The following is a 27,881-nucleotide window of genomic DNA, read 5'->3' on the forward strand; positions in this document are numbered from 1 at the left end:
CATAGTTGCTTAAACTATAGCTGTGAAGCATAGGGGCAGCAGAGAGCAGACATCTAGGTAGATGTGGACTGGGCAGGCTCAACCCTTGGACAAAGAATGAACCTTCTTTGAAATGCTCAACCCATACCCACTTGCCAATATCTCTGTGTAGATTTTGTCTTTATGTTCTGACCAACATATATATTTTATATACTTAATTATATTTGTTAAATAACAAGAAAATTTGCAACAGGCATCTTCATATGAGAAACCAATTGAATAAGAAACATCATGACCTAGGGGCTTGAGCCTGAATCATCAGTATAGACATTGGAAACTACACTGCTTCATGAACTAAGTGGAAGGCATAGGAGCAGGAGTGGTTGCTTGCAGTTCTGTGAGCTGTCCAATCACCAGCTGTGTAATGGAGCACTGTGTGTGGTGGAACATTGTGACTCCCAGTGTTTAGTGAAACTAACAGAATGAATGGGTATCTGAATGATGGCTGTCACTAATTTTAACAACCTCTCTGTTCCTAAAACTAGGAGAATTCACACAGTTTGACTTATGTTTCAATGTATTACCATAAAACTAGAGGCAGCATTTCTCACTATGAATAAAGTCAAGTACCTATTTAGCTCACAATGATATCAAAAACCTTTCTTTAATGGCTTTGGATTTCAAGAATGCTGATAAATTGTATCCTTGAAGGACTGGTATAGATGGGCCCCATTTCCTCTTACTCAGTGTTTAGCACAGCTTGGTGATTCTAGACACTAAGTCCTCTTCTATTGATTTTGTTTAAACTCTTCTGTTACTGTTGAGCTTTAAACAGTTAAGATTTAAAAAAAATAAAGCATATGATAGTTTTTTGCCTAATTTATAACACTTCTACAATATGGCTAAAAGTATTCTGTGGGCATGCATGACTGCTAAAACCCACACAAGTTCTCCATTCAGGAGTAGAGTATGTGGCTAAGAGTGTTCCAAGGGCATGAGTGACTGCTAAATCCCACACAGGTGGGCCCTTTGGGAGGAGAATTGCAAGTCCTCTTATACCATGTACACATCCACCCCTGTACCAGCACTGCAGTGAGGCTCTATACATTGTTAGTCATGGAAACCCAAGCTCAAATTTTCACCTTGCAGACTAAATTTCTGTCATTTTTAAGATTTACTGAATAAAAGGTACCAAGGAGATTCTTATTTCAATGTGATAAACTATCATGACTTCTATAAATTATCTTTTAAAGATGGCTGTAACATGCAAAGTGTAAATCATCCAGAAACAGCTATGGCATGACCCTGAGGCTGAGTGTGGTTGCTACTCTTTCCATCTGCAAAAATAGACTTCCGACATTCAAGGCGGCCCTCTCCACTGGTGGTTTTCTAACGGTAGGCCATAGGTGTCAGGGAGTGGGCAATCTCCGACACAAACGGTTTTGACAATAGACATGCTATGGATCACTATGACTAGAGTTCTATTCCTCACTTTTTTTACATTCTAAGGAATTTCCCTTTCGTGTTCTGGGCCTTTTGTTTTGTTTTTGGTATAAATTAACCAAATAGTCCTTTTAAAGTCAACCCTTTAAAATAACCATTTGGAACTTGGGCACTTTTTATTTAACATTTTCTTTGGTGATGTCATTCCTGCCCCAGTAAGAGCATGGTATGACAGCTAATGACTGGGTGGCATAAGACCTCTTTCCAGGCCTTCTGTGACCAAAACTTGAGATCAAGCAGATATACATTGATGTTAAAATAGTAGAACTGCTTAAAATTATATTTCCTCATAAGCATCCCTACATTAATACCATAGACATTGGAATTTGAAAACTTATGTATTTAACTAGCACCGACTACATCCAGAGCACAGTTGATTATCATCAATTAATGGTGGTGTCTGAGCCCTCACTCTCGATGTATGGGATGTTGTAGTATTGGATGTTTTCACATGCCCACTGCTGCAAGGCATCCTCCACAATTTCACTGGCCAGATGGTCTGCAAATTCAAGGATCAGGGCACCGATCGCAGCACCGGGCTCTGGGAGTTTTTTCACTCCCTGGACTTGCTGTTGTTCATCTGGAGAAGGTGTCCTATATTGACTGCTATCATCTGGAATAAAGGCCTCCTCACTCTCATGCAGCTTGTCAATGTCCAATGTGGTAGGAAATGGGAACGTTTCCTTTGACTTCATGCAGCCCATGATGAAGAGCTTTGGCAGGTGAAGGCAAGCTGTGTTAATGAGGACTACTTCAAGAGCATCTTTGGAAAACAGTGCAGGGCTGTCCACACGGTGCTGACCCGGCTTCTCTCTCAGGCCTCTTTGGCCACCACTTAGTCCCTTTCACTACTCTTCACGTCTTGTGTTTACCTGTTAAGAAAAGGGAGTTTTCACTGTAAGGTTCTGTGCCATGTAGAAGCTCTTAATCCCTTGAAAGAAAAGTGAAGTTCTCAACAAACAACCTTACCAGCCAAAGCTGGAGAAATCACTCAGGAAGGTCAGGACATTCAAACTTTTTGTTCAGGCTCTTGAAAATTTTATAAAACCAAGTGGAATAAATTTTTACATTAGCAAGGGGTCATTCTTGAGCTGAATTCCCATAACTATTTTTTTCCTTTTTAATTCTTTTACAGTTTATACATATATAACATACTTTGTTTATATTCTTCCTATTCCTCTTACTCCTTTATCCCATCAAACCACCATCCCTCCTGACAAGTTCCTGCTTATCAGGTTTTCTGTTGCTGTTTTTCTTGCTTCCCTCCCCTCTCTGCTGCTCCCTCTTGGGTGGATAGGAATGTCACTGCATTTAATTAGGCTATTTTTAAACTCAATTCTTTAAAATAGTGCTTCTCAGCTTTCATAATTTAATACAATTCCTCATGTTGTGGTGACAAAATTATTTTTGTTGCTACTTCATAACTATAATTTTGCTAGTATTATTAGTCATAATGTAAATATCTGATATGCAACCTCTGTGAAAGGTAGTTATACAATCTCCCAAAAAAGTGGCAACCTCCAGGTTGACAACCAGTGCTTCAAAAGAACCATTTGAAATTTGGGCCTTTTTAATCCCCGTTTTCTTTAGTGATGCCATCTGTGGACAATGCACCCCAGTCTCAATGAGCAATCATGTCGGGAACATTGCTATCAAGGAATCCAGTGCTTCAGACTCATGGAAATGGCAAGGCCTTCCCTTGCTTGGAATAGGGATGTTGGCCGTATGTGTAGAAGGTATCTCACCTGACCCCAGCTTTTCTGTATGTGTGTCTGTCATTTCTTCATTCCCTACTACTAAATGACTAACACTGTGCAGGCTATGGCAGCCACTACTGCCTCAGGAAGGCTAAAACAAACAAACAAAAAACATGTTTCTATAAAGAAAGTTGATCAGAACACAACTCCCGAGTTGTGTGTGGCTGAGTTTTGCTAACAGTGGTGAGCCTGTATAGTTAGGATACCTTATACCTGCAAAGTCTAAAATGCTTACTTGGCAGGAAGTGTTGGCCAATTCTTGATTCTTACTATTAAGGTTTCTTTTACCATATTATTTTCATCCTAATCTTATTTGGTGTTTAAACAGAAAATAGGCTGTTCTCTGTGTTGCCTTGTTTGCATCCTAAGTGGGTTTTGTTATTGAATGTTCCTAAGAGGGGACTTTAGGGTTTATATAAGTGACTACTTTAAGGAGCCACAGCCATATACACTCTCACAAGTAAAGTCCCTGAATGAAGTCAACTGTTCCTATACACAGACCTCAGAGGGAACCCTAAAAGCCTTAAAATGAAGGTTATTGTTTCTGGTACCACTGACACCTAGAAAGTAAAAACTACTGTGTAGATACTTTTAATAGTTTGTAATCAAAGAAGTCTAGGAAAAAGTTAACCTTTCCTGGACTTAACTGTAATACATTTATTTTCTACAAATACAAAGTTCTCAGTTTTTCTCTTAATTCTATTCCCAATTCCTACCACTGAGTAAGGATGATAAGGGGTCAAAAAGGAATTCCAGGCTTCTGTCTTTATGTTTCTTATCTTAAGTTTTATATGCCCTGCTTCATGTTCCAGATTTCAGAGACATATTTCAAAGGGAATATAGAATGTGTTGAGTGTCTGTCTTGTTCTACTGAGCTCCTTGAAAAATGGGTCTACCTTGGTTATACATCTCTAACACAGAGCATGTAATTACTTATCATAGACTCTATTTTGGACTGAGAAGTGATACAGGCATTGATCATAATTAACATGAAAATGATTAGAGAACTCTGTCATAAAAGGGGGAGGTAGATTTATCCAGTGGCCCCGTGCTCTAACCACCTTTTATTTCCAACTGTGCCAAAACACTCTGTGCCCTAACCTTACCTGGTGAGTCTTCTCTCTTACCCCCAGGCCTCCTGCATTCAACACCAATCCTCAGATGGAGCCCTGTCCATAGTCTCCCAAGCTCCAGGTTTGGGCCAGGATACACGTCATATACACCTGCCCAGGAACCTCTACCTAACAGACTTTATCCCATTCAGCCCACCCTAAAGCTACCTTCTAGGTCTAGCCTAGGTGAGTTCACAAACCACCTGAATTCACCTCAGTCCTCTGATAGAGCCCAGTCTGGAGAACTCTTCTCACAGCCTTCCAACTTCCAGGCCTGGGATAGAACACACATCCTGTGTGCATCCCAGTCTGCTGTGTCCATAACAAACATGAAACCAACAAGAATGAAGTCCACATGCACAAGAATCATTGGAAAAACAAGCTATGAAAGGACAAAACAGTTTGTCCCCTCCAAAATCTACTAGTCATTTAGAAATTTTCTCTAATAAGAACCCCAGGACACAGATCTTCACAGAACAACCATAGACTTTGTTGATGAACCCAAGGAGTTTAAAGAAGACAAAAACAGCACAATGAATTTAGAATGAACATAAAGGAGGAATTGTGAGTACTGCTCAAGAAAACAAAAATAAGGCTGAATGAGATGACGACAGCAATCTAGGATTTGGAAACAAAATTTAGTAAATAGAAGCATTGAAGACAGAATTGGAAAACTCAGTATCCTAATTAGAAAACTCAGAGAAAAGACTTACAAATAGAATGGTTTCAGTAGAAGATAAAATATCAGTTCTTGAAGAACTGACTACACAAGCAAAGATCATGAGGAAAATTAAACATAAAAAGAACATTCAGGAACTGTAGGATATTATGATAAGACCACATCTAATTAAAGAGATAGATGAAAAAAGAATAATCCTAAGTCAATGGCATAGACCAGATCTTAAGAATATAAAAGTAAACTTCCTCTAAGGAAGGACACATCCTTACAGCTATAAGAAGCATACAAAACACCAAAGAGAGAAGACCAGAAAAGAAACTACTCATGAGATACCACATTTAAAACACTAAATACACAAACAAGTGTACAAGAGAACAAAAAAGTCACATAGAAAGGAAAACCTACCAGAATAACAGCTTTTTTTTTTTTTTTTTTTTTTTTTTTTATGGAAGCTTTGTAAGCCTGGAGAACCTGAAGCAATCAATGCATTCCAAAATTCTAAAAGACCATGTGGGCCAGCCTCATCTACTGTACCTAGTAAAACTGTGTAACGTGATGGTTACATGAGGGGGAAAAAGCTTTTCATGATACAAACAGCCTAAACACTTCATGTCTACCAAAACAGTCCTAAAAAAAATACTGGAAGCAGTACTTAAGATTTAAGAGAGGGTTACACATGACAAAGAGACTAAAAAGAAAACAAGTGATGCTATAATTAATGAAATACAAAGCATGCCTAAGAAACAGAAATAGCCAACAAAATTACTGCTATATACACACATTTGAATAATAACTTGAAAAAATAATGGACTCAGTTGTACAATCAAAATATATAGGCTAACAGAGTAGATTAAGAAAAAAAAATCCATGCTTCTGTTATAGGAAATTCAGTTTTAGGAACCACTTTGAGTTGAAAGGATGGAAAAAGTAATCCAAGCAGCGAGACCAATAGGAAGCAGGAGTTGCCATTTAAATATCTGACAAAATTAGACTTCAAACTAACGCTAATTTGAAGAGACAAAGAAGGGTGCTTCATTCCTAATCTAGGCAACAATTAACCAAAAAAAATTACAATACTAAACATGCATGTTCCAAACTCTGGTGCACCAAATTTCACAAAAAAGCATACTGAAATTAAATACAGATGAATACCAATCCAATAGTAATAGGTAATTTCAATAACTCACTCAGCAGCCCATGGAAGCTTCTCTACATCGTGGGATGCAAAAGCAAATCTTAAACCTGGAAAAAATTAAATAATTTCCATGTGTCCTATTTGACCACTATACAATAAAACTTAAAACTGAGAGCAAACGAATTTCTAGTAAATGCAAAACTCATGGAATCCGGTGGATGATGAACAGGCCAAAAGAGAAATCAACACAATTTCTTTAAATTTATGGAATTGAATGAAAATAAAAACACAACAAAATCTTTGGGATACATTAAAAACAACTCTTCAAGGAACATTTTAATTATGTGCATATATATATATATATATATATATATATATATATTATATATATATATTATATAAATCAAACAAGCTTCTGGTTTCCATTTGAGCCCCTGAGCTGACTCTGTGCCACAGCTCTCCATACCCAAATCCCACCAGGAGAAAGCTGGTCTTCCAGGAGTGCTGACACACCTGAGAGCACAGGTAAGACCACCACTTATGCTCAAATTCCTGGTCCAAGAGGGACCCACCCAGAGCCATCAGGACACAGGAACCAAGGAATAGCCGGGGACAGGATCGTTCCAGTTTCCATCTGTGCCCAGGACCTGACCCTGTGTCACAGCTCTCCATACCCAAATTCCACATGGAAAGAGTTGGTCTCCCAGGAGAGACAGCAAGACCCGCTAACACCACAGATAATCAGATGGCGAGAGGCAAGTACAAGAACATAAGCAACAGAAACCAAGGCTATTTGGCATCATCAGAACCCGATTCTACCACCACAGCAAACCCTGGATACCCCAACACACCAGAAAAGCAAGACTCTGATTTAAAAAAATCACATCTCATGATGAAAACACACACACACACACACACACACACACACACACACACACACACACGAAACAAAACCACAAACAAACCAAAATCTGCTGTGGTTACAGATCAACTTCTCTGAGAAACACAATAAAATAATTGTGACTGGAATACAGACACATATCAAAAAGATCATCAACCAAGCGATCAAGTTGACTTTATCCTAGAAATGCTGGAATGATTCAACATACGTAAGTCAGTAAATATATATATAAGTTGGTTTAAAATCATATAATCTCAGTAGATACTGGGAAAAATTGAGAAAATCCAACATACGTTTGTGATAAATCCTAAAGAAACTTGGATTGGAGGAAACATACCTCAACACAATAAAAATGACCAAATTACCAAAAGCCATCTGTGGATTCAATGTAACCCCAATCAAAATACATAAAACAGTATTCAAGAGTGGATAAAAGGCATTCAAAACTTCATACATAACCAGAGAAGACTCCAGATAACCAAAGCAATCCTAAAAAAAATTTCAGTTCTAGGAGGATTTAACCCTTCCACATTTCAAAATATAAATATTTTGAATAGTAATAAATAGTAATAGTAATAAATAGCAATAGTAATAAAGCACTCTGGTACCAGCACAAAACCATACATATAGACCAGTGTACAAAACAAAAGATCCAAACATGGTCTTTTTGGCCTCTTTGTCATACATTAGTCAGTCATCTGATAGTTGACATACATTTGTCATACATTAGTCATCTGATAGTTGACACAGACAAAGAGGCCAAAACCAAACACTGAAGAAAAGGCAGCAGCAAAATCAATAAGTTAAGCTGAGAAAACTGATATCCACATACAGAAGAATGAAATCAGACTAGTATCTATCATGCTGCATAAAAATTAGCTTCACATGCTCCAAAAAGTCTCTTGGTGCCCAAGTTCAGAGATACGAAGTTTTAAAAGGGAAAACCGTGGCAATACATTACAGTTAGATGAGGGTCAGTAGTTGTTTTACACATAACTTGACAATTATTTTTGTTAGTATATCTGGACATAGTCAAGACAATGGAAATGTTGCCAAGGGAGACGTGACCAGTAAGGGAAGGGGGTAGAGGTCTGAGAACTGTCTAAGCAAACAAAATGGAATCACAGAATGGCTTTCTTAGTCATTTCAATAGCATCTGAGACCCACTGCACAGTCTCATGTAACCTATTTGTCTGATGTTTTTACCAATATATGTGGTAAATGCTTCGAAAAAAAAAATTAGCTTCAACTGAATCAAAGATCTGAATTTAGAACCTGAATGCTAAAACTGTTAGAAGAAAACAGAGGCATTGCCACACTAGGTATAAGGGTAGGGAAGGACTTTCTGAGTAGGGCTCTGTTTACCCAGGAATTAAGGCTAACAATTGATAAGTGGGGCCTCATAAAACTAAAGAATATCTGCACAGCTAAAGAAACAGTTGAGTGAAGAAGCAGCCCATGGAGTGGGGAGGTCTTCCAGATATACAACAGACAGAGGTTAATAAGCATAACATAAAAAGAAGGCAAAAGATACCAAAGAATCAAAGAGAAATGACCCATTCAAAAATGGGTCTGGGACTTGAAGAGACAGTTCTCAAGAGAATAAATATCAAGAGCAAGGTTTGGCAAAGGTCTTAAAGAACTGGACTATACATGGCTTCGATTTCTGAGCCATGACTTTAGGCAGTGCTTACGTCCCTTTCCCCACATGCCATATTGACATGTAATCCCTCACATTATAGTATTTAAAATGGAGATTCTGGGAACTAGTACTGGGGTAACACTACCCTCATAAAGAAACCTCGAATTCCTGGCCCTCCACTGCCATGTGAGGTGCCATCTATGAACCCTTTGATTGCTGACTCTGATCTGCTGGTGCCTGGGCTGAAATGATCTTTCCAGCATCTGTGAGAATTGTGTTCCTGTTGCTTGTAACCAGTCTATGGTATTTGGTTAAAGCAGTCTGAACAGACTGAGGCACATATAGCATATGTGTCAAGTGCTCAAGTCTGTGATTATAGCACAGAAGAATACATAGACAACACATAAATAAGTGAGAAAGTCACATTCCGGTAACATTTCAGTTATAAAAAGAGGAGCCAGGCATCTGTGTGGGGAAAAACAGAAGCAGGCTCACATAAAGAAAAAAAATTTCCATTTAAACAATGACATAATATGTTGAATGGAGATTCAACATATTCACAATAAAATAAAAAGCAACATCCAGGGGGAAAAAAGATTACAAGTCTTGCAGAGATGTGAGAAAATGGCCTATGGTCAAGAAAAAGTTACCGGTTTGTCCTAGTTAGTTATTGTCATGATGAAACCTTATGATCCAAAGCAAGTTGGGGAGGAAAGTGTTATTTGGCTGATGCTTCCACACTGTAGTCCTTCATTGAAGTCAGGATAGTAACTGAAAAAGGAAGGAAATCTGAAGGCGGAAGCTGCTGCAGAAGGATGCTGCTGGAGGGGTGCTGCTTACTGGTTTGTTCCTCATGGCTTGTTCAGTCCTTGTTCTTATAAAATCCCAGGACCACCAGCCCAAAATGGCACCAACCACAATGGGCTGGACCTACCTCATCAATTCCTAATTAACAAAATTACTACAGGCTTGCCTACAGCCCAAGCTTAAGGAGGCATTTTCCAAATTGAGGACCACGCCTCTCAGATGACCTTAGTTTGTATAAGGGATGACATAAAACTACCCAGCACAATGCTAGACCCCAAAATGCCACAGCATTTAGTAATTAACAGAATTTAATATAGTTTATCCAAACTTTCAAATAGCTAAATATATTCAAGGACATAAAGGAAAAAGTGATCACAAAGATTAAACAGAATCTCACCAAGCAAAATTAACATTGTACAATTAAAGCAAAAGAGAAATGCAGAAACAAAGAGGTACAGCATGTGAAGTGAGTAATCCAGGGGCTTACTAAAATCTGAGAAATGTGAGGGAACCACTAAGAACATAGTATCATCCATCCAGTATCCAAGCTGTTAAGATGGGAAAGGGGAGCATGGAAAGGAGAGAGAGAGACAGAGAGACAGAGAGACAGAGATGAAGAGAGACACAGAGAGACAGAGAGAGATGAAAAGATGCCGAGTTTGCAGCCTCCTTAGGAAACTTACACCATGTCTTATAAAGGCTGTATATAATGAAAGGGTCAGAGGAACAGCTTCATGTTAGAGTCTCCACTATTGTATGAGCAGTTGAACCTCCAGCACCACAAATTCAAAAGGACAGCTAAAGCAAAGATAGCTGGACACCTTCCACATAAAAATATCACTCAGAAGGAAACAGACTAAAATACCTAGTTTTAAACAAATTATCCTTAGTCAAAAACTAAAATTCCAAGAAACCAGGCCTTCTAAACACAGCATGACTGACTGATGCACATATGAACTCACAGACTGTGGAAACACGCACATGGCCTGCAACAGGTCTGTACCGGACAGGGTGTCAATGCTGAGAGAAGTAGATACAAGACCCCATGCTAGCCGAGGAGCTATCTCCAACTGAAACCACTCACAGATGAAAAAATAGTTTTCTCCAGATAGATAAATAAAAATAAGTAGATAAATAAAATACAAATTGAGCAAATATAGCTAATTTGGCGCCAAAGCAGAAAAATGGAGAAAGCAATCTTCAACAAATGAATCTAAGATACACATACAAAGAACAAAATAAAATGAACTCAAATGTTTTTTGCAGACTTAAAACCTAACATTGCCTATCACAGCATAACAACAAACAAGCAAACAAACCGATATATAGCTTCAGGTTTCTAAGGTCTAACATGAAAGGCATGACCCATGAAAGATAGTTTGACCTCATTGGAATTAAAAGCTCTGCTCTTTAAAGACACTTGAATAAAATTAGAAGACCAGCCATAGATTTAGAGAAAACACTGTAAAGGCTTTGATTAAGAACTGCAATCCAAAGAACTCTTAAAACTCAAAAAACAAAACAAAACAAAACAAAACTGAACAATCTGATCAAAATGTGCAAAATATCACCATACTGAGTAAGACACAGAGTAAGACATACTGAAGGCAGGTCAGCATGTAAGAAAGTCATCACTAGGGACCTGCAAGTCAGAAGAGCACTGAGATACAGCATAACCAGCAGAAGAGTCAACAGTCCAAACAGCACCAGATGGGAGCAGAGATGTGCAACAGAATCCTGTGCAGTGCAGGTGCAACTATAAAACAATGTCATCACTTTACACGACAGTTTAGCACTTTCTCACATAGTAAACATACTCCTACTACAGGACCCAATAATTTCACTGCTTGGCATTCATCTAAATAAGCTGAAAATGTAGGTCCGCATAAAATTCTTTGGAGAATAAAATTCTCCAATGTCTTTTTCATAACTGCTTAGAAAAAATCAGGATGCCCTTCCATTGATGAATGGATATACTGTGGTCCATCTAGGTCACAGTATAGTGTACCCTTCCCCCAGCAACAAAGCTGCATCCATGAAACACATGGTTTACTGCATGGGGTGCTGATAGTCTGGGAAGCTGGGTAAATGGATGTAGTCAGGGATGTGTGAAGACTTTTGTACCTCCTCATTATTCTGTAAACATAAAACTCATCTTGAAATGTCTTTTCCGTTTATAAGTGGTGCATAAATATGTATGTGACTGATACCTTGGAAATACATGAAGCAGCATGACTTGGCAGAACTGAAAGGAAAAATAAGCCACAGGCATAGTTTGGAGACTTATATTGCATAAGCAGAAATGGGCAGAATATTCAGAATTCAGACAGAATGAAGAATGCTCTTTAAGCATCATGTCCAGCATGGGTCAACGGCCACTGATGGAGCAGAGCGCACACAACTAAGGCATCCCTGCCACATGCTTAAGGGTCATTCATCAGGGTGGATGGAATATGGGAGACTCTAACAGATTCCAAGGCTTGAAATCCTACAGCATACAGTTCCCGCTTGCCCTAGTATTAAATTTTTAAAAATAATAAGGTATCCAGAAAAGTCCCAGATATTTGGGAACTAATCATTTTTAAGTTGCCCATGAGGCGAAGATGAGATTGTAAAAAAAATTAAATAATTTTTCCATTTAATAAGTTATATTAAAATTCTGAAATGAAGCTTTAAATGTAAACTAAATTATATAGTTTTGAATCCTTATAAAAAAGAGTTTAAGTTAGTTCCATAACTTTCACCTTAAACTAAAACAGAAAAAGTAAATCCCAAGTAAGAAGGGCGTGAACGATACAGAAAAGGGCAGAGGCCAGTAAACCAAAGCTACTAAGTACTGGTTGCTCAAAATGACCTAGTAAAAGTGGTCATGGTGACAGGTGCCTGAAATCCCACAGCTTAGGAGACAAAACAATGGGATCCAGGGTTTGAAGCTATGATGAACTACACACAAGGAAACATTATCTAAAAAATAAGAAAATACAGCTAATCCGGGCGCTTTAATCCCAGCACTCCATCACTCTCCTCCCCTTCTCCTCTGGAGTCAGAGGCAGGCGGATTTCTGAGTTGGAGGCCAGCCTGGTCTACAGAGTGAGTTCCAGGACAGCCAGAGCTACAGAGAAACCCTGTCTCGAAAAAACAAAACAAAACAAAACAAACAAACAAACAAAATCCACAGCTAAAATCTGTCAGGTAGGTGAACAGGCAGAAGGGCTCCAAAGGCCCAGCGTTAACTCTAGGTCGGCTTATTGTTGTCCCATTTTATATCATTCTCCAAACCTTTCACAGGTTTCTATGAGGCCATCTACTTCAAGTTATAGCTTTAAAATGGGCTCTGCCTTGAACTAATGCAAGTCTACACACACACACACACACACACACACACACACACACACACACGCACACACCCTGTACATATAGATTTATACAGTACCAGTTTCTCTGTAAATATAGTTAATTAAGTGCTAATTCATTTAAAAAAAAAAAAACATACTTGAAGGACCTATGGAGAGGGCTCAGTGGGTAAAAGTTCTTGCCACCCAACTGTGAGGACCCAGGTTCAATGCCAGTACCTCATACATAACAAAGGAGGGCGGAACAAAGATGCACCTGGTCTCCTGGCACTGGAGAGGCAGGGACTGGAGTCCTGGGGCTTGCAGGCCAGCCAGTCTAGTTAAACCTGTGAGCTCCAGGCTCAGTGAGAAACCCCCAAAAATAAGGTAGGAAGTGGCTGAAGAAGAGACCCAGTGTCTGCCTCAGGAACATGTACACACACACACACACACACACACACACANANANAGAGAGAGAGAGAGAGAGAGAGAGAGAGAGAGAGAGAGAGAGAGAGAATACCTAAATTCTGTTTAAAAACTATATCACTGAGTTTGTAACATGTTTGTCATTATTTGTCCTCCAATACTATATGCAAAATGTTTGTTTTCTTTTTTTGTAAGACCCATGTAATTTCAGTATTAAATGGGGGTCTTTGTTCTGGGAATATTGACAATCACTTACTTGGACTACAAATTTACAACAGGATTAAATGGCAAAGTTAAACCAACAGACTCCACCAAAAAGTCAAAGCTGGGAAGTATGTAAATACAGTCTTGATCTGAAAGTAACCCATAGACCATGGTGGAGTTTCCTCAAACAGCCTGAGGCTGCTCACCACCAGAGCACTCTCAGGGAGGCAGCTCCCATGCACTCAGTTTCTCAGTGTAAGGTAGAGAGAATGGCATTGTTAAGTGCCAGGACAACGGTTCAGATTCTCACCAGTCTGTTCCTTGGAAACCAAGTGGTTTGTTTTTATGTGTAAACAAACGAGGCTGAACCTCTGACACAATGAACATCAGGAAAGGCTCTCTGTGCCAAGGATGTAGACCTGCTTTGGAACACAGCTGTTCCAAGTCACTCTCCTCCCCTTCTCTGGAGTTTCTCCTAAACCTGGGAACATCAAATTACTCATTAAGTGATGGGGATATCTTAAGATTATAATTATGAAAAGACATGTAATCCAGAATTGTCAGTCGCAGTTCTGGAACTGGAAGTTAGAATTGTGACGTGTGCTTTATCGGCGAAAAACCTCTCTTACTTGTCATGTCATTTAAGCAGGCCCTGTCACCCTTAGCTGCAGGCTTTACTCTGGGTGACATGGGACTTTACCTGGACATTCACCCTGAGTCTGTGATGAGAATAAAGTATGTCCGTGGACTGCCTGGTTTTGTGTCAACTTGACACAAGCTAGAGTCATCAGAGAGGAAGGCACATCTGTTAAGGAAATGCCTCCAGGAGATCCAGCTGTAAGGCATTTTCTCAATTAGTGATTGGTGGGCCCAGGCCATGTAGTTGGTTCTACAAGAAAGAAGGCTGAGCAAGTCATGGGAAGCAAGCACCCCTTCGTGTCCTCTGCATCAGCTCCTGCCTCCAGGTTTCTTCCCTGCTTGAGTCCCTGACCTGACTTCATTTTGGCGATGAACAGCAATGTAAAGTGTAAGCTGAATAAACCCTTCATCCCCAACTTGCTTTTTGGTCATGGTGTTTAATTGCAGCAAAGGAAACCCTAACTAAGATAGCCCTGGAACAAAGAGAAGCAGCTTCTCACCAATTAAGAAAGAACGATCTAGAATCTCAGACCCAATCCTAAAGGCCCCTCATGTCACATATGTTGCATATACATGTGATAAGATCGTTTTATGTCACAATGTCTTTTAGCCATGGGATTCTCAAGCACCATTCACTCACAAGACAGCAAAGAACTTTTTTTTTTTTCTTCCTCTCTAAATTCAATTTTAGGCATTATGTTACAAAGTGAAACCAATTCAGATACTTTAGAACGAGTAGGAGGTACAAATAATTAGAGTGAATTAAGTGCTGAGCATTAGATTAACTTCCAGGCAGCAGTCTACCTAATTCTGAACACTGAAAAGCCAACATTATTCTAATTTGGAGACACAAGAGAACTCAGGATTCAAATGCACTTGGACTCCAGGTCAGAGACCAGGAACTCAGAAAAGAATCTTAAACCTTAAGTAGAAATACTTGATACTTCTTTTAAGAAGTTAGCACATCTGCTGCTGCCTGTGGCTGATGGTACAGTAGTTCAGGGGAGAGAAGGTTCCCTGAAACATGGTTAAAAGCACTGGCTTTCCCACTCCTCCTTGGAGCTGGCCTGTTCCAGCATCCCTGTCCACCTGCATCTTCTAGTGTTAGAGAAAGCAAGCAGCTCTTCCTGCCTTGTGAGCTTCAGCTGGAAAGGATGGAAGAGGAGAGAGAACTGAGGAACTAGCTGAAGACCGACTGCCGGTGCCTTCCCATTCTAGTTACTCAGACTCCAGCATTCCAAGAGAACCCGGGGTTGTGAGCACAGGAATATCAAGAGAATCTCCCGAAATCCTATGAGAAGAAGGTTTCAAGAAGCTGCAGTTGCTCACATAACTTAGCCCAATGTTAGTCTCTAATACAAAATACAGGAGAAAATGAACTAGAATCCCTAAGCTTTATAGACCAGTTTGACATCGATTTAATCTGGTAAAATTAAAGACCTGAGCAGGCAACACTTGGGCAGGGCAGTGGTCTGTATTTCTAGAATTGGAAGTGATTGGTTATAATGATAAATCACGGGAAAAACTTAAGAGTCTGTTTGTTTTTAGCAAGCCACTTGATTAAACCTTCCTTTCATGAAACCTTTTCAAAAAAAAAAAAAAAAAAAAAAAAAAAAAACCAGTCTATGAACTAGAACAATTTAAGTGCAGAATTTATCTGGCTCACTAATTTGAGAAATATCTACTGGAGACCAACTAGATTTCCAGCCACTCCTGTGTTTGGCTTTTTCAGTACTTTGAACTTCAGCAATCATCCTGAAAGTGGATGGCATTAACCTCATTTCTGGAAAAGGAATAATAAGTACTAGACTTCAAAATCCTGGAGCCATCTCTGGTGTTCCACTGGCTTCTAACTGTGCAACCTTCAACATAAAAGCCCGCCCTGGGCATTGCATTGACTTGAACTTCAAGCAAATTCCTCAGATGTGTAGAACTGACACAATGAAGGTCAGAATCAAAGCTTCGATAGATGCATTAAAGTGGAAATTTGAGGTTTAAGGTAATATAAACCAAGAGAGAAAGAGTTCCCCCCCCTCAAAACCACCAAGCTGCACGGATTAAAGAGGAGGAAAGTCAACTTGACAACAAGGAGGTGTGAGTGTTTAAGTCAAGCTCAGAGAATTTGCTTGATGGTTCAGGATAAGCTGATGTGTTTAACTCGAGTTTGGTTACTCATTAAAGAAAAGTAACATTTTCTGAGCCCCTGTATGCACCGTGTGGATTAACAACTTCATCCTTACAGCAGCCAGCTAAAGCAGATAAAAACTCTATCACCACACCTTTCCTTTCTCTACTGTTTTCTCGGCTTTCTTTCTTTTTCTTTTCTTTACTTTTCTTAGGGACTGAACTCCAGATTTAAAGTTTTAGATTTTCTTTTCAAATAGAAGTCGAAATCCTGAATGTAATCTTGGAAGCTGGAAGGTTGTTGGTTAGGGCAGGACTGGGGAGACACAACTAGAAGTCAGCTCAGTGTAAACAGAGGCCTTCCTGACAGAAGCAGGATATTAACTCCAAACAGTGAGCTCCTCACACTGAAGTGGCCAATCAAAACCTGACTTCTGTCAGCAGTGGCGCGTGGACAGTATATTGAAATTGCCTGAGGGCAGACCACAAGTTTAAAGTACCCTTATTATCTCATAATGCACCTAAAGTTATTTTTCTTACACAGCAAAAAGAAAAAAGAAAAGAGTAAATCTGAAGTTACTAATTTTTTCCCAGAATTTCTGCTGTACTTAAATACCATTTTCCATCTATACATACAAGATAGCCATTATCAGGAACTAAAACCCCTTTCAAAGGAAAAAAGGATTTTCTACATGCTAATCTTGACTCGTGCTTAGCTATATTAAAAGTAGATTCTTTATCCCCCTGAAATTTTACCAAAAATCTCCATCTTATATATATGGGCAGTGATGGATATTTTTTTTTTTTTAAAAGGTAGACAGTTTATCCACTGTTCATGTAGTTTTGTTACCATCAGTAAAAGATGGGGGAGGGGTCAAAGCAGCCATAGAATAGAAATGCCTGCGTCTGGAGCTTTCTCTGGTAGCTGGGCTCCCACTTGTCTATTCTTTCATTTCTCTTTCATTTGCATCATTTCCCCTCAAGATTCAGCCTCCCACAGCTTCCAAGAGTACAGACACTCTGCAAATCATGTGCCACTCAGCACAAACCTGACAGCTTGACTTGTGCATGTAGCGTCCTTACCTGAAAACCTCCATTCATTCTTCAGGTGGAGAGGATGAACCTGCATCTTGCAATGAAATACTTTAGTTTGTGGGCTCGGAACAAGATCAGGAGATGGAGCCAAAGGCTCAATTAAGGAACCTAGGATGTGAGGTTGTGTCCCGGACAGCTGGCTGTGAAATGTTAGATAAAATTAACTGCTACAACTCCGGCTTTCCTGGGTTGGAAAGTCAAAAGGTCACAGCATCTGAGCAGGACACCCACCTTCCAGATGTTCACTAACCCTACACTGTGGCGGGCCAGCTGCACCGCCATCGCAAGTCTGTGCGGCCTCGGCCGAGGAGGCCCGGGCACTTGGCTAGTCTCATGCCCCTGGCCACCACCCGGGCTCCCAGGGTGGGTGCTGCTCCCCAGGGCGGGGCCTCAGGGCGGGAGCCGAAGCCTGAAAAGGTGCGGCTTGGCCGGGCAGCGGGGACAGCGTCTCCCCTGGAGTGGGGCCGACGTCCTTCGGCAGTGATCCCGGCTCCTCCCCCTGCAGCCCCCTACCCCCTGCCCAGCACTGCTCACGAGTTCGCAGCCCGCGCCCTGCAAGTGGAGTCAAGGGACCCGCGGCTACGGAGCATAACCTTCAGCGTTGATACTGCCAAGGGCTACCTCCGCCCAACAGCATTGGGTCCCAAGCACAACCAAAGAGACCCGAAGGGCTGGACCACAGCTCGCACTTCACCCGGCAACCTATCCACAAGGCTCCACCTCCCCAGCAAGATCTAGACCACCCAGTAAGAAAGCTAAGTGAGCTTGTGCCTCCCTCTCCTGCCCCACATCCTCAGAGCCACCTGGACTGAGACATCACCTGATCTCTGTCCACGTGGGAGCAGGCGCGGCTCGTCCGGTGCTGCAGCGTGGCGCCAGCCCCGCAGGTGATCTCCTGTCACCTGCCCCCGGGCCCTCCCCTGAAGGCTGCGCTGCTCCAGTGCCAGTTTAGCAGTCAAACCGGTTTTGATCCCAAAGCTCCGCCTCGAAGCTCTACCCCAAGACACCACCAGACCTAAGTACTTTGCCTGGTGCAAGCAGAAGTGCACCAAGCACTTCTAAATTTAAAAATGCGTCCAGTATTGCACTTTTCTATCTCCGAGGAACCAACAATCGAAACGCTTGTTTCTCAAAACAAAACATCAAGAAAGATCATATTCTTACCCTTTAAGAAAGCAAGAGCCTCAGAACATAGCCATCATTCAGTTAGACCCTGTTCCATGTGATGCCTGCATCTGTGTGTGTGATTCCCATCGTTAGTAGCAGCCCCAAGAGAATGACAAAAGAACCATTATTCCATCCTGTCCTAGAATGGATTGTCAATGCAAAATTCATGCCCCAAGGGACCTCAGCGATAACTCTCACAGTTCCTTGCTTTACAGATACAGACGCTGAGGTTGAGTCCAGCCTTAGGATTGTGGGGAGGATGCGGAGATGAGTGGATTTCTGAGAACCCACAAGCCAAAGGGGCAACCTTCAGGTTTCATGAAGGACCCTGACTCAAGGAAATTAGGTCCAGAGCAGTTGAAGATGCTACCCATGGGCCTCTTCTGGCCTCTACACACACACGCACGCACGCACGCACGTGCACACACACACACACACACACACACACTTCAGCACTCTCCTCTCTCCTCCTCTTCTTTCTCCTCATTCTCCTCCCCCCACTCCTAAAGAAAAGCCTGAAGCCTATAGGCTAACATAAACAGGACCTTTTGGAGGTCCACTTCAGTAAAAAATTAACCCAGAGAGCAAAGGTTCTAAGAAGTTCCTCCAGACCTAGCTCAGCTTTAAGTGAATCCAGATTTTAGTTTAGTTCTGTGTAAATCGGCTAAGGTAATTTTGACCTGAAAATATTGTGCCTCAAACATATCAATTTTGTCATGTAGTATGATTAATGGCATCAGACAAACGGAATATGAATATTAAATTGATTTGCTTGATAAGCAACTATTGCAGTGTACAAAATTGATTATATCTAAATGGAGCATGCATTCACATACATTTTGAGCACACCATGCTAAATCATTATGACCAAATGCAATGTCATTTGCTTGCTTTTATCTTTCTCAGTTCAGTCAACCTATGCTGCTATTATTTTAAGTGATCTCTAGCCCAATCCTGAGTGACAAGTGTTAGGCCTCGATGGACTCTGGGAGAGCAGAAATATGTAGCTATCCCTCCTCGTTAGGAGGGCAGAGAAGAAAATGTTAGTCTCTGGATTCCATCAGAATGGAACTCCAGACACAAGCGTATTACTTTCTTTGTGTGAGTGTGTGTTGGAGAGTATGTGTGTGCATGTCTGTGTGTGGGTGTGTGCCCGTAACTGCAGGTGGAGGCCAAAGGTCCATGTCAGATGTTTTATTCTATTACTCTCCTCCTATTGTGACAAAGGGTCTTTCACTGAACCTGGAGCTGGTGAATGTGGCTAGACTGACTTGCCAGCAAGCCCTTGGGCTTCTATCTTCTTCTCCCCAGCACTGAGGTTACAGGCACACTGTGACACCTGGGGTTTTACGTGGGTGCTCAGGATCTCAATTCCAGTCTCCTATTTGTACAGCAAGCACTTTAGCCACTGGACTATCTCCCTAGCCCCAAGTGTAAGCTAATTCTGCTCTGATCGAGGTCACACTGGACCATCTTTATGAGGAGTCATCTACTCTTAACCTTTGGTCTAAGAAAGAAGCTGACACCAGAGGAGAAAGATCTGGCACCATACTGTGACTGTCAGATCCTTGTCTGACCCTCCTCCCCTCTCCATGGATGGTCAAGAGTTTGTTTTAGAGACTGCAACAGTGTTGGGCCACCATGATTGGTGCACAATGGGCTGAGGATGGGAGACAATGCTCAGGCTCCCCAGCATTGCACACAGCCAGTCTTCTTGATATACCCCTCTCCCCTCCTTCCTCACATCTAGAAGCCAGATTCCTAGCCAGTGGTGACTTTTCTCTGGAGGTTGGTTTTGAGCAATATGAACGAAAAGGAGTTGGCTAGAAGGCCGCTGCAGCGAATCTGGCGCCCTCTGCCCATGGGACTTGAGGACATTCAGGCTAAAATGGTCTCTTCAGTCATGAACTTTTCTTACATGTGCTAGGATTTTATTCAGACTTGGCAGAGAGATCCAGATACCTGTCTGTGAGTAGTGAAAGACACACTTTATTCAGACCCAGACCTGGGTTTTGAAATGGAAAGATTTACAATACAGGAGATTGTAATACATGTTGATCCTTTAAAAATATTTGTTTTTATGTGTATGGATGTTTTGCCTGCATGTATTTCTGTGCATCTAGAAGTAAGTCTGGCCGGGCCTGGTAGCGCAAGCTTTAATCCCAGCACTTCGGAGGCAGAGGCAGGCGAATTTCTGAGTTTGAGGCCAGCCTGGTCTACAGAGTGAGTTCCAGGACAGCCAGGGTTATACGGAGAAACACTGTCTAGAAAAAAAAAAAGTAAGTCTGGTGCCTAGAAGAACGTGTCAGATCCCCTGAGATTAGAGTTACAGATAGTTGTGAGTTACCATAGAGTTGGAGTCTCTGTGAGAACAGCCTGTGCTCTTAGCTGCTGAACCTTCTCACCAACCACACACAGGTTGATTCTTGAACATTTTCTGTAGTCCAAGCAAGCAAGACACTAAGAATGCTTCTTTGTGAAGAGCTCTTCGAGTATGAAAGCAGCATCAGACTTTCTTCCTGCAAACTTTCACAGCCTTCCCACTCCTCCCAGGTGACCCTGTGCCTACGTAGGCTTTGAAGCTCATGTCAACCTCAATCACACTGCTGTGAGAAAGTTCTTTTCTAACAGTTCAGCAAATCAAAGACCAAAACAACACCTCACAAGGGCCTAGGTGTGTATGTGCATGTACGTGTGTTTGCACATGTGTGTGTATGCTCACATATTCATGAAATGTAGATATGAGACAATGGTAAATCTTGAAATGATCATTGAAGCTACATTTATTATTCAAATGTCACACGGTATTATATGTTTTGTATTTTTCTTGGGGCACATGTGCATTTAAGTGTGATTCAATTTCCATTACCTCACTGCCTACAGTTTTTAAATCAGTTTGTGTGATCTTATCAAAACACTTGAGTTTCTCCTTGAGATTCGGTTCTCCAGTCTGTGTACCCTGAAAGGACCGGTGACTCACTGTGGCCATCAGTTGAGAAAACAGTTTCATTTTATTAAAGATTCTCCTCAGAAATCAAATCAACTCTCAAAGATTTGATAAGTTGGTACTTGAAGAATTTCAGGTAATTCAGCATAAGAAACGGCCTACCTAGAAATATTTTATGGCTTAGGATTTATCACTTAGCTGTTAATCTCTGATGGAAAACAAGCTGTGGTAACTCATAGTCAGTGGTTAAGTTCTAGTCATTGAGCAGCTGTGAGCTGAGACTCACAAAACCCTCTACATGCTGTCTCATCCAACCCTTACAATAAATAGTTCCTGCAGAGATGGTTTCTGTTTTAAATAGAAGGCAATGGGAAATACAAGGCAACTACTGATGTGCGCTTGGACTTCAATTTGAACCTAGGCCTGACTCATATTGCTTTCCAAAGGCTCACTGGCCTGTTAAATCTGGCCTTGGTTCTAAGTAACAATCTTTTCTATCTAGCTCCTAGTCCTTCAGTCCACGTGGGCAATATCCCCTGCTGCTGAGTTGGTTTACCAGGACTTGAAAAGAAGATGGGCTGCTACCAAAGGTTTTGAATCCCTAGTGGCAGACCACAGGGTTTGAACAATTCAATAAAGCCTTCTAAGCCTGGTGCAGTGGCACAGCCCTACAAACTCAGGCCTTGGGAGGGGGAGGGAGGAGGATTCAGAGTGAGTCCAATCTTGGCCACATATTGAATCCCTGTCTCAACAAAGCGAAGCAGAACAGAACAGAAAGTACTCAGTCTTCTTTTTCTGTCGCGTCTGTATTTCTGAGCAAGGCTCTCTAGCTCATGGCCTTTTATGTGAATCCCATCAGCAGCACTGATGTGCAGCCTCTGAGGTATGGGACACTCAGGAGATGACTAGCAAATAGCTATAAGGAAATCCATCAAATGACTAAGGGATAAAACACAGTCATATAGGGTGGCTGAGAAGCGGAAAAGCCTTCATCAGACCAAGAAACAGATGTCTCAGTTGTTGAAAAAGGGATTAAGTGTCTATAGTCTATGGTAAAAGCAGGGAATGGCCATGAGCATGGATATTTAAGTGGGAAGAAAATGAGTCTAAGTTACAAAGCCTGGGGCCCATAAGCACCAGGCTAGGCGATTTGTTAAGACTGATAACAGAGTCCCAGAAAGATCTTAAATTGCAGAAACAATGTAAGAAAGCAAAGTGTTCTTGGATGGATGGATGGATTTGCAATTAGTAGGGCAGTGCTGTGCATGAGTGTGGAGTTAGTGGCACAAACTAGTCACGCAGCGGAAATCCTAACTGCAGTGCAATGGTCTGGGAGAAACCATGGGCATGCTTTGCTCGCCCTCACATGGGCATGCTTTGCTTGCCCTCACAAGCTAATTCCCTCTATAATTCACCAGTCTGAGGCTATTTCTGCCTCATTCTTCTAAGATTCCTAGGCTTAATGGGACTACTTCTTGTTGGGTTTGAGTTTCCATACTTCAAGAAAAAAGAAGCATGCATGCACACACACACAAAAGATGAAGAAATCCTTTATGTCTGTCCCTTGAGTAAAACCAAGGTAACAAAGGCAAAAGGAAGTGAAAATTTAATAGAAAGCTGTACATTTTCAGAGCTTTAAACCCTTTTTTTACACTAGGGCTGGGGTTAGGGAATCAGTCAGGGAAGTATGCACTGTATGGATGTTAGGATCTGAGTTTCGATCCTAAGTACCCATCTAAAAAGCCTAAGGTGGTCACTTGTACCTATAATCCCAGACCCAGACCCCTGGCATCTCTGGGGGCTTCCGGGCCAGCCAGTCTTGCAAGAATATAGGCTCCAAATTCAGTGAAAGGCTCTGTCTCTGATACCTTAAAGTTCTAAGAACCCCCTAAAACCTTTGCAGGCTTGAAATAAATCGCCACCTCAATCTAGGGACTAGCCTCCAAATTAAGGACAGTTACTGATAAGGATGGATATTTTGACTAAAATCCTTTCTCTAGGGAATGGCTGACTCAATTCCAAAGAGAATCCAGTTACGGGCAAATTTCACCTCCATCTGATGTGGGGCCACCCAGTTTTTATGAACAAGAAATTCAATTTAGTTTCTTATCAACCTATTAGATTCCCACTCAGCCTGGTCTCTGAATTGAGATTGGCTACAAGAAGTCTAATTTAAGTAAAGCAATCAGAAAGGCCTGACTCTAATGATAAGGTTCACTAGGCATCTCCATCCCTACTGCATCACCCCACACCCACCCAGGACAGAGCTCCCAGTTTTCTCTTCCATAAAATACATAGGCATCTGTTCTACAGTCCATACTAATTATGCTTTCTCTTTAAAAGAAAAATTAAGTGAAGCGGTCTTCACATTTATACATTCTAGCTGATAGCAGACGGGGAAGGGAAAGCAAAGGATCAGAAACTAGTGGAAACGTCACTGGCATCAAACAAACAAACAAACCAAACCCTGGAAGACAGGTCATTTGTTCAGGGATAAAGGTGAAGAAAAGTTTAGGGGGCCTAAGTATGTCTTTGTCCAGTTCCAAAGCTTTTGGCAGTGCATAACTGGTGAAGAAAAAGTAATCAAATATGATCCTAATAAATAGCTAGGATTCAGTTTTGTAGGTCTGAATGGCCAGAAACAGCTGTATCTACCCTAAAGCTCATACGTTGAAATTAGCCTACACTGTAGGACACTCGGAGATGAGGATTTTGTAGGGTAAATTGGGTCACAAAAACAAACCCTCTATAACAGAATTAACAGGTATGATAGTTAGTACTGTTAACAGAGCTATGGGAATATTTATGAGGGATTGTCTAGATTAAGGTTAGGCTCTGAGAATGTCTGTAAAAGATTGTCTTTATTAACTTGAGGTGGGAAGACCTATCTACATGGACAGGACCATCCCCTAGGCATGGGATTCTGGATTGTCTGAATAGAGAAAGCAAGCTGAGGATGCATGCATGCATTCATTTGTCTTTTCTGACTGCATATGTAATGTGACTAGGCACTTCAAGCTCCTGCCACACATGACTTACATGCTATGGTGGAATATAACCTCCAATCATGAGCTAAATAAACCCTTTCTTTCTTAAGTCGGTTTCGATTGGGGTTTTTATTCAAAAAACAGGAAAAAAAAGCTGAGACAGGAGGAAGCCAGTAGTGAGATGTGGGTTTGCTGTTGTGACAAAACTTACCCTGTGACTTTTAGGCCTCTGCAACTGTTTTGTGAGCGTAATGTATAAGAATTATGAACTTTGGGATAGAAAACCCACTGAGTATTGTAAACAGGGCTTAATAGGATGTTCTTGTGGCATCTTGGAAGACAACAGTGTATAGAGGAATGAAGTGAAGGACAGTGAAGGTCTGACTCATAAGGTTTCAAAGAGAGAACCAAGGACTCTGTCATGAACTTGGCTGGGGTGGTCTGTGTGACATTTTGTTAAGGAACATGTCTTTGTTTTGTTCATGTCCTAAGAACTTAAGTGAAGTTAAATTTAAAGGTGATGAGCTAATTTGTTTGGTGGAGGAAAAGAGTATGGGAAAAGTAAAATTTCAGAGAGGGAAGGCGCAGAAACAGAAAAATCTGCAAACATCTACAACTGCTAAGGAGATTTTAGAGAAACCTAGTTCTTGACACTGGGACAACAGGAAAGTGTGTTCTTAGTGAGAACATAGAAGCTTATACAGCTGCCGTCTAAGGAGCTGGGCTAACTTGAAGTGGGCAGCAGAAATTGGCAATGTTGTCATATGATGCTGGTTTTGAAGGCCTGGAAGATGCAAAATTGAGAAGATCCTGGAGATCAGCTGAGGCTAGGCACCGTGTGGCAGAGTTGAAAACCCTGAAGAGAGGCCCTGAGATGCTGTTGGGTGAAGATGACACCTAAGTGGCGATGGAGACGCCAGAATGTCAGAGATGCCAGATCCATGGAAGGTCTGCCAAGGAGAGCTGCAAGTGTGGAGTAGAGTGGACCTAAAGGAGAAGTTGTGTGTGCAGTAAATAGCAAGGGTGGAGGAACAGGGCTTCCAAATCCTTTTGGAATTACACTGATACCATCACAAGCTCCAGAGCTATAATATGTTGGACAAAGAGCTATAGGCTTTTATGCTTGCCCTGTTGGAATTTAGTTCTGTTTTGGTATTTTTATTCTTCTTATGCTCTGAGTCTTCCTTTTTGGAAAAAGAATGTTTATTCTGTGCCATTATATGTTGGAAACATGTAACTTGGTTTTGTTTTTGTTTTTTATAGGAGTTCACAGTTAAGAGACTTTGGATTTTTAAAGTTTTGGAACTCTTAATGACTATGGGAATAAAGTTGGGTATCTTCGTTTGAGTTTTATTGCTGTGAAGGGACACCACAACCAAGCAACTTTTATAAAGGAAGACATTTAATTGGGGCTGGATTATAGATTCAGAGGTTCAGCCCATTATCATCATGCAAACAGACTTAGTGCTGGAGAAGGAGCTGAGAGTTCTACATCTTGATCTGAAGGCATCCAGGAGACTCTCATTCCACACTGGACAGAACTTGAGCACAGAAGACCTAAAAACCCATCTACATATTGAAGTACTGCAACATAGCCACACTTCCTAACAGTGCCACTCCATATGGCCAAGGATTAAAATACATAAAGCTATTCAAACCACCACACTGGGATATGCAAACTTTTAAGTTGTAATGAGTATATTTTTATAGTATAAAATGGTCAGAAGCCTATGGGGACAAGAGGTAGAAGGTTGTGGGTTAAAAGTGATGTGTTTACTCACTGATAAGTGGATATTAGCCAAATGTTTGGAATACCCAAGATACAATTCACAGACCATATGAAGCTCAAGAAGAAGGAAGACCAAAGTGTGGATGCTTCAGTGCTTCTTAGAAGGGGGAACAAAATACTCACGGGAGGAAATATGGAGACAAAGTGTGAAGCAGAGACTGAAGGAAAGGCCACCCAGAGACTGCCTTACCTGGGGATCCATCCCATATACAGTTGCCAAATCCAGATGCTATTGTGGATGCCAGGAAGTGCTTGCTGACAGGAGCCTGATAGCTGTCTCCTGAGAGGCTCTGCGAGAGCCTGACAAATATAGAGGCAGATGCTCACAGCCAACCACTGGATTGAGCACAGGGTCCCCAATGGAGGAGTTAGAGACAGGACTGAAGGAGCTGAAGGGGTTTGCAACTACATAGAAGGAACAATATCAACAACCAGACACCCCAGAGAGTACACATGGAGGGACCAGCCTCATGTATAGCAGAGGATGGCCTTATCTGGCATCAATGAGAGTGGAGGCCCTTGGTCCTCCACTCTTGGTGGAGAGGCAGAGGGAGGGGGGATTGGATATGGGATTTCCAGAGGGAAGACCTAGAAAGGGAATAGCATTTGAAATGTAAATAAAGAAAATATCCAATAAAAAAAAAGTGATGTGTTTAGCTGGGCAATGGTGTCACATGCCTTTAATTTCAGCACTTGGGAGACAGAGGCATAAGGATCTCTGGGTCAAGGTCAGCCTGGTCTACAGAGCCTGTTCCAGTACAGCCAGCAGTACACAGAGAAACCCTGTCTTGAAAAAACAAGGTGCTGTGATTGAAGTGATAGGGCTAGATTGTGACGGTGGGTGTTGTTAACTAGATATCTAAGAGGCAGGTCCTGCAAGGGATTATTTAGATTAAAATTAGCCTCTGAGAATATCTGTTAAGGGCTGTCTTAACTACACTGAGGTGGGAAGACCTGTCCACTGTGGGCAGGATCATTCCTTAGAGATCCTGGACTGTATTAAGGGGGGGACGGACAAGCTAAGTATATATGTATGCATTCATCACTCTCTTCCAACTGTAAATGGAATCTGGCCAACTGCTACAATCCCTACTACCATGGCATGCTTCCACACCATGGTGTACTGTGAGCTAAATAAATCCTTCCACCATTGAGTCTTGTCATGGTTACTTTATCATAGCATAGGAAACAGAGCTAAGACAGTATCCTTATAAAAGACACTAGGAAGTTTGTTCACCCCTTGCTTTACCCACTTTTGCAGGAAACACCAAGAAAATAGCAATCTGTGAATCAAAAAGTGTTCCCACTAGAGTTTGCTCAGGCTACCACCCATATCCGACTCCTCCAGAGCAGAGAGAAATCTTTTTATTATACCACTAGTCTGTGCTACCTTGTTTTGGTATTCTAGTAACCTTAACTAAGACAAAGACTTGCTTTTGTGATTACCTGTCTTCTTGTATTCTCATCTTCAAAGACAAGATGTATCATGAAAGCCTTGTTCATTTCAAAAGGGACTGCAACATTTTAACATTATTAATATTTTCCCACAGAGCCTTGTGTGATAACAGCCCTGCAACAGAAGAAGAAAAAATTGTCCTCTTCTGAGGGCATCCAGCAAGTATGTTGTATCTTGGCTCGGACAAGCTGGGTGTCACT

At 41.3% G+C, this 27,881-nt stretch overlaps 1 protein-coding gene across 3 annotated transcripts; it reads right to left on the minus strand.

Annotated features, from left to right (window-relative positions):
- Positions 1–27,881, minus strand: C5H2orf88 (chromosome 5 C2orf88 homolog). 3 transcript variants are annotated; one of them, XM_021199211.2, is made up of 2 exons: positions 17,586–17,811; positions 1–2,354 (listed from the first exon to the last, which is right to left on the minus strand). In XM_021199211.2, exon 2 carries the CDS (start codon positions 2,184–2,186, stop codon positions 1,866–1,868), a length of 321 nt encoding a protein of 106 aa, XP_021054870.1. In that variant the 5' UTR covers positions 2,187–2,354; positions 17,586–17,811; the 3' UTR covers positions 1–1,865. The 3 variants fall into 3 exon arrangements, with proteins under 3 accessions (XP_021054870.1, XP_029394865.1, XP_021054869.1); XM_029539005.1 differs by lacking the exon at positions 17,586–17,811 and adding an exon at positions 17,324–17,522; XM_021199210.1 differs by lacking the exon at positions 17,586–17,811 and adding an exon at positions 27,672–27,881 and having other exon boundaries at positions 1,807–2,354.

This window comes from Mus pahari, chromosome 5 (assembly GCF_900095145.1).
Source record: "Mus pahari chromosome 5, PAHARI_EIJ_v1.1, whole genome shotgun sequence".
Classification (NCBI taxonomy): domain Eukaryota; kingdom Metazoa; phylum Chordata; class Mammalia; order Rodentia; family Muridae; genus Mus; species Mus pahari.

Bases quoted from the DNA above. Each gene is read 5' to 3' on its own strand.
- C5H2orf88 (XM_021199211.2), bottom strand. From the start codon at position 2,186: ATGGGCTGCATGAAGTCAAAGGAAACGTTCCCATTTCCTACCACATTG.